Source organism: Lagopus muta, chromosome 21, assembly GCF_023343835.1.
Source record: "Lagopus muta isolate bLagMut1 chromosome 21, bLagMut1 primary, whole genome shotgun sequence".
NCBI lineage: Eukaryota > Metazoa > Chordata > Aves > Galliformes > Phasianidae > Lagopus > Lagopus muta.
Window position 1 is genome coordinate 4808128 of NC_064453.1, and position 7441 is coordinate 4815568.

Here is a 7441-nt window from a genome sequence, read left to right on the forward strand (position 1 = left end):
ATCAGAGCTCATGGCTGGGCTGCTCCTTACCTATGGCTCTCCAACAACAAGAAGGCATTAAGAAACAAGCTGAGGCAGCAGTCGGTATGTGTTCTTTATTCCAATTAAAAGTACATTAGAAACAGCACACAGGCCCAGCAGCAGCTTTCATGACAATTCAACTCACTGCTGTCACGAGCTCGTTCAGCTGTACCACGAAAGGAGGTGATTGCAACAAGTCTTCCACTCTGCACGCAAGCACTCACTCACCTGCCACTTTAAATAGGTTTCCAACTGAATAAAAATAGATACACCCCAGAATACAAAAGAGTTTCACAGATTTTTTTGCTTTTTTTCTGTTTTTTCCTCCCCCCCCACTAAAGCCTTTATACAAATCGATAAAAGGGTGCACGGTTTCCTAAAATTTTAGGTACATTTTAAACGAGCCTCTTGTTGTTTTGTTTTGTTTTTTTACTTGGTAAAAGGATCCACGTTCCTGTCTTTGAACAGAATATGACGGCCAGAATAAATTCCTAGTTTTAAATTTACACTGTGTGCATCTGTTGGGAAGTGATTCCTACAGCGGCCGGCGGCTGCTCACGCGCATCCCCAGGAGCCTCCATCTCCTGCAAACCAGGCTGGGCTGCAACCTGCAGGCTTTCCCTGTGTGTTGCAGTGGTCCCAAGCCAAAAAGCCACAGGAGTTGCTGCTCGTCCCTTCTGTGGCATGGCTCACCTTGAGGCAGGGGCACGGCTGAGCTGCACTGCGCGCAATGGAAGCAAGGAGCGCTTCCCCTCCACCTCTGATATTGAAGCATCCCATCACAGGTACAAATTTGGCATTTCTAAAAGGAGGTTGGTGATTTTTTGTTTTTGGTCAACACACAGTTAGGATTTCTTTTTTTTTTTCCTTTTTTTTAAAAGCCAGATAAATACTTCTATTATTGGTCAGTGAAATCCAGCAGTTCTGTATACATGATTCACACAGCAGCATCTCAGAACCAGCACCGCCTGCCTGAAGGTGGCTGACCCCCACTCCAATGGATGCTAGCATTTTACAGAGGCAAATTTATTCAGAAAACTAATTAGTACAGTTCCCTTCACACCATCCCCCCCCTCCCTCCCCACCCCTCAATCGTTTGGCAAGGTTAAATGCTTCAGGTGAATTTCTTGAGCACTGACTTCAGCACTGTCACCACTGCACAGCGGCTGCTCTAACAGATCAAGGACAAAGTAAAAAGAAAGCACTGCCCAGCAAAAGCAACACGGCACCTGTGTTAGAGACTCTGACTTACTGGAGACCCCCCTGGGCAATTTACCTAACGAGAAGCTGGGCAAATCCATCATTAAGCCAGAAATGAGTCTGAAGAGCTCAGAAGTTGACATCCTATTTTGTACAAGTTGAGTTTTTACCTAAAAACCAGCTGCCTTGGTTTCGTCTCTTTTTTTGTCTTTTAACTGATCGTGTTTACGCTGAACTTTGCTTCAATTAAAAGCAATAAAGCTTTTTTTCTGTTTTTTTTTTTCTTCCCCCAGATAAGTTTTCAGTAATTACGCATTGCCCACTGGTGGCAAGTTTACTTCTTAGCATTCAAAAGATCTCCCCCGTTTTAAGGCTAGACTAAGAAATGTTAAAAGCTTCTGTAAACATTTCCTCTTCCTCCCCCCCCCTTTAGTTGCACATTTGAAAGTCCAACTGCAATTTTTAAAATGAGGTAATTTTTGTGTACTCGTATCTTAGGAGTCCTCTTCGGGACGAGCTGGGAGGCGTGCCAATCTGATCCAATTGGAGTGGGAGAGCTTCCACTGCAGGGTACGCACCGGTTCCAGCAGCTGTCCTTCAGTTAGTTATCTTCTCAATTTCATCCAAGTCATCAGTATCCAATCTGTTGATCTTTTTGCCTGTGGAAGACAAGAAACGAGTCAGACGCCACGGCAGAGGGCAGCAAAGGGAAAGCTGCTTCCTCCTGAGGAGCTGCACTGATCCGCTCAGGCTCAACAAACAGCCGTCAGTCAGATCTGCTCCCATCCACAGAAGCTCAGAATTATCCCTAATTTTAGGGAAAAAAAAGAAGCCTGAGGACACGTACTGAAGTGTTCCTGGATCCTGTTGAGGATATTCATGCTGTGCTTGCTGTCCACCATGTTGATCGCCAGCCCTCGCTTGCCGAAGCGACCCGTGCGCCCGATGCGGTGCAGGTAGGTCTCATTGTCTGGATTTCCATCCTTGTCCACAGGAAGGTCAAAATTGATAACAACAGAGACCTGCTCCACATCGATCCCTGATCAAAGAAAGCAGCAGATGCCACGATTCTGTAGCAGGATCAGCCTCCTGTGGCCTGACCTGTGTGTGTTTTGGTCAGAGCCTCCAACAGATACTCAGACAGCTGCCCCATGGTCACCCCAGACTGAAGGAAGATTTAACAGCCAGTCTCAAACTCTGAAGCAACGCAAGAAGCAGCAACAACCACAGAACCCACACGTGCAGCTGGAAATAAACCTTCTTCATGAGATACTTCTGGGGTACTTTGACATACAAGCCATCCAGCTATCAGCACAGAGAATCCCACCAGCACGGCTAATGAAAAACAGCCTGAACTGCTCAGAGTCACCTCAGGACCCTCGTTTGTCTGGAGCGGAAGCTGAGGATAGGAATGCTGTCTGCAAACCGCCCAGCAATGTGAACAAAGCACTGCTCTGCCCCTCGGCACAGCTCTGCCTCGCCTTACCTCTGGCACACACGTTGGTGGTCACCAGCACCTTTTCCTTGCCCTCTCGGAAGCGCTCTATCACCGCGGCTCTCTGTTCCACCATCATTTCCCCGCTGAGCAGTGCCACCTGGTGGCCTTCCTTCGAGAGCTCCGCTGCCAGCCAGCCAGCCGTCTTCCGGGTCTGAAACACAAAGCAAAGCCTGTCTTGGGGAGGAAGTTTTACTCCACTTTACAAGCGAGGTTTGCGTTATGCCCATACGCTGAAGTCTCAGAGCCATTGTCATTACAACAAAGCCACTCAGCTTGGAAAGGGGCAACGTTTGAGCAGAAAGAAGCTGGGAAATCCAACAGAGGCTCTGCACAGTGTTGAATTAAACTGTCTCCTATTGGTTTCCTGAGCTCTGACGATGGCTGACGCCAGGAGGCAGCAGAAAAGCAGGCTGCTGCAGCAGACTGAACCTACAGGTTCCACCCGGTCTGAGCTTCACCAGCAGAGCTCTGCACAGCTATCTGCACTGCTTTTTCTCAGATCTACGGTGGCTTCCAGGGAAAAGCCTTGGTGTAGCTCACAGAGCTCCATATGACAGCAATTACCAAATGTGAGGGCCAGGAATAACTACATATCAGATGAACTCTAAGGCTTCCCCATCCCTTCCTTGGGTTCCATTCTGAAAAGGACACCTGGCCAATGGGGTTGCTGGAAGTAACTTTCCCCAAAAGGACTCACGTGGCAGAAGACCATGGCCTGGGCAATGGTGATAGCACCATAGATATTACAGAGAGCACGGAACTTCTCATCTCTGCTATTGCACAGAACGTAATACTGCTTAATAGTGTCCAGCGTCTCCTCCTCTCTCTTCAGCTTGATAATATTTGGGTCAGGAACAACTTTTTGAGCAAATTTCCACACGGAATCCTCGAAAGTGGCTGAGAACAGAAGCATCTGGCAGTCCCTGGGGAGCATTCTGCAAGAGAGAGCAAAGTGAGCAGCGTTCCCACGCGGCACCCATGAACCTGCTGCTGGATGGACGCCCCAGGCAACGCAGACCAACAGCCTCAGAGCCAGTTATTTCAGTGGCTGCAAAGCCTCACTTCTCTCACCCACACCTGATCATTCCCACATCTTACAGGCTCACATTCTTAACAAAAAAGGGAATAAAGCCACTCTCTGGGGCTTATTCCAGAAGAAAATTACGACTGCTCATCTTTCCACAGCGTTCTGCCTCTACTGCCAGGACTAGAGCTAAAGGTGCTGTTTGAATCTCGTTGCTTTGTGGTGGCAGTCACCAGGCCAAGAATGTAGCCCTGCTGCCCCTATGTTACACAACAGCTGTAAGGCTTACCTCTGAATGCGGATGCTCTGATCCTGGTGGCCCTGGGTTGCTATCATCACGTCAGCCTCGTCCAAGACGAACACTTTGATTTTCTTGGGATCTATGAACTTCAGCTTGGAGCACCAGTCCAGCACAGTGCCAGGTGTGCCAATTACAATCTGTTCTGAGATCTTCTGACCTCTCTCCACTGTCCAGACAGAAAGCCACCCGTCAAGCTTTGAGATCAGCCACAATATAACTCATACTGAGCTCAGATTGAGCTAAGGAATAAACCACAGGCATTCATCGTTGCCCCAAGACACCCACTGAGTTAATTCTCGTTACATCAAATTCATATTCTGTACAGATGTTTAAAAACCATTACGTTCCAGTGCTCTATTCAACCCAAGGAAAATCATTTTCATTTGCAGTCTGTTGGTGGTGTTCCAGCTTACTCACATTTATTGCCTCGGACAGCGTATGCAAGCTTCAGCTCCGGGTAAAACTTCCCCATCTGTTCGATCACTTTTCCTGTCTGAAGTGCCAGCTCGTATGTTGGGGAAAGGCACAGGCACTGGAGGAGACAGAGGAACAATGAGCACGAGACAACCAACACCAACAGGATGTTTTTAAGGAAAGAATTCAAGCCTCAGTAACGCTGCTCAACTATCTCACAAGGAAATTGGGTTTAAAAAGCCTCCATAGAAGCTCAGGCCCTTCGGTAGGGGATCTCTGCACCACCCCAAACCCCCACAGAAGGGCTCAGCCGTGCTACAACCCACCTGCAGGTACTCAGGAGCTACAACCCACCTGTGGGTACTCAGGAGCTACAACCCACCTGTGGGTACTTGTTCCCAGGTTCAACACGGCTGAGCATGGCGAGGACGAAGGCAGCTGTCTTGCCAGTACCAGACTGAGACTGTGCAATCAGGTTCTGCGGGCTGCTGCGACACACAGCGGGGTTCAACATCAGCGTGAGCTCAGGAAAACCAGCCACCCCACAACGCTGGGGGAGAGCAGTGCAGGCTGAGCCTTCCCACAGCTCTGAGACGTGCTGCTGCTCCGTCCTTTCCCCACAGCCCCAGCGCCGTCCTCCCCTCTCTGAAAGGATCTTTCAGACCCTTCCTACACGGTGAGGACGCAGAAAGGTGCGCGTACGTACGGTTCAGCAAGCATCATGGGCAGGGCGTTCTCCTGTATCTTTGATGGTCTGTTGAAGCCCATGGCATAGACTCCTTGCAGGAGCTGTGGTTTCCTGGAAACAGAGGCATTCTCTCTTAAGCTTTGCCTTGGAATATCTCAGAGGCAAGGAGCTGCACCATCCCAAAGGGCAAGAAAACCCTTGCAGCCAGACCTCGACACCTGCATCCCTGCTGGGGTTGCACTGCTGCATGACCACCATTAGTGGCAGGAAGCTGCAAGCAGCAGTGCAGTGCTCTTTGGAACAGAAGCTTTACCAAAAAAAATCCAACCTTCAATTTACTAAGCCATCCTGCACGCCTGCCTTTCAACATGGAAAACCTCGTATCACAGCTCCAGAGGCTGCTGCTGCTGTGCTTCTTGCATGTTCTAAAGCAGCTTTCCAGACAATCCTGGCCATCCTGGAATAGAGGCCACTAATCTTGTCCTCTAATCCAACCTGAAACTCAGGTCACATAGCAGGGAGCTCCTAGCAGTAAGCAGTGCTCTACTCAAAACAGGTTGCACTTGTTCTGCCCACCACTTCCCACTGCTCAGCACAACACACTGCTTGAAAAGACGGTATCACTTTCAGAGGAAGGCTGGAACAAAAGCCCTTTGAGAGGTAACCTTGCACTGCTCAAGGACGCACCAAGCCCAGCTCTCACACAGTTGCTAAGGCTGCACCAAGTCACAACACAGGGCTCACTCAGCCCAGCTGCCTCATTCCTAACTCCCCCAGACTGTTTGCCTTCTGAAAGACAGGAGTTACTCAGACGGGTGCTATAGGAGCTCTGCCTTTTGGGATACACCCAGCCACTAAGGTTAAGGAAGCAGAACCCGTGTGAAGTTACAGCAGGTCCGTTTTCCCTTGCAACAAAGCTGAGATCACCCATATGATCAACAACCCCACACGACCACCTCTTAGTCCATGAATCTATCACACACAGCTCACGTTGGCACTTACAGGTGCAGCTCCTCGAAGGACTTGACGGAGTAGAGCGGTGAGTTGGGGTCCCTCTGCAGCACCTCCACCTGGTTGCTGGTGTCCACCAGGTTGCTGCGGATCAGTTTGTTCAGCAGGGACTGGGCAGCTCGGTCCTCTACCAAAAGGGAGGTGGAAAAGCCATCGCAGGTGTTGCTTCTGGTTTGATGCTGTGCTACCCAAGGAAGGAAAGACCCAAATTCCCCCCCGCAGACAGCCCAGCCTTCCTGAATGCCAGGACATCCCACGGGTTCACACGTTAAGCCTCACAAAGTGAAGCTGGCAGAGCTTTAAGGTTGAATGGAGACCTCAGGGCTGAACTCATTTCAGTTCCTACAGCTCAGCATCTAACTGGGAAGCAGGGCTGAACGCCCCACTGTCTGCTGATGTGGGAGCAGGTGGCTTTTAAGGTTTCCCTATTTTCCATACCATCATTAAGGTTGACACTGACAGCCCAACGAGGAAAGAAAAGCAGGAGGAAACAGCACTTGGGAAGGTTCCAGGGGCAAAATACTGCGTGGGGTGAGGATGAACGGCAGCAGAATGAAACCTGAGCGGCCACACGTGGGATTTTCCCATTAGATCCCTAAGGATCCGGCGACTCCAAGCGCACACCCACCTTTCTCCTCATCCTCCGTCCTCTCCACGTTGTCGTCCGCCTTCAGCACGGCACCTGGGGGGAGCAGGGCGGGGGGAGGAGGGCGAGCTTTAGGCTCGAGAACCTCAGGGAGCGCCCGGCCCGCCCTCCCCCCATCGCTCACCATTGGCGTCGGGCTTGGCCTTCTCCTCCTTCAGCTGCAGGGTGCTCAGCTGCAATAAGGACACACGGTGAGCCCGGCTGCGGGGCAGGGAGAGGGATGGAGGAGGGTGTGTGTGAGTATATGTGTGTGTGTAGGGAGGGGGAAGGCCTCACCGACTCAGCCGCCGCTTCCTGCTCGTCCACGGCCAGGGCCCACGAGTCGGTGGCCATGGCCGGGCCGGGCCGCGCCGCCAGCACCGCAATGGCGCCGGGCGCGGGAAGGGCGCATGCGCGGTGTTGTTCCGGTTCCGGTTGGGGGCGGCGACACCGGCACTATAGTTCCGGGGCAGCGAAGTTCCGCCCCGCGCCCGATGGGGGGGGGGGGTGGTTAGGAGGGAGCACCGGGTTGGGGTCAGGCCGTGCCCCTACCCCGCGGGTGTGGGGTCCTGTCCTGATGTATTACCGTAGGGTCAGCCCTGTTCAGTGATTGTGCGTTAAGTGGGGTCAGTCCCACGCTGTGCTGCGGGGTTGGGGTC

At 51.4% G+C, this 7441-nt stretch overlaps 1 protein-coding gene across 2 annotated transcripts; it reads right to left on the reverse strand.

Moving 5' to 3' along the window:
• Positions 1 to 80: 80 nt before the first annotated feature.
• Positions 81 to 7209, reverse strand: LOC125703379 (ATP-dependent RNA helicase DDX19B). Of its 2 annotated transcripts, none has more exons than XM_048967763.1 (12): positions 7080 to 7209; positions 6928 to 6976; positions 6786 to 6839; positions 6149 to 6284; positions 5165 to 5257; positions 4841 to 4943; positions 4462 to 4576; positions 4033 to 4210; positions 3417 to 3654; positions 2708 to 2870; positions 2069 to 2260; positions 81 to 1880 (listed from the first exon to the last, which is right to left on the reverse strand). In XM_048967763.1, the coding sequence occupies exons 1-12, from the start codon at positions 7134 to 7136 to the stop codon at positions 1819 to 1821; spliced, it is 1440 nt and encodes a 479-aa protein (XP_048823720.1). In that variant the 5' UTR covers positions 7137 to 7209; the 3' UTR covers positions 81 to 1818. The 2 variants fall into 2 exon arrangements, with proteins under 2 accessions (XP_048823720.1, XP_048823719.1); XM_048967762.1 differs by having other exon boundaries at positions 4841 to 4946.
• Positions 7210 to 7441: the final 232 nt, after the last annotated feature.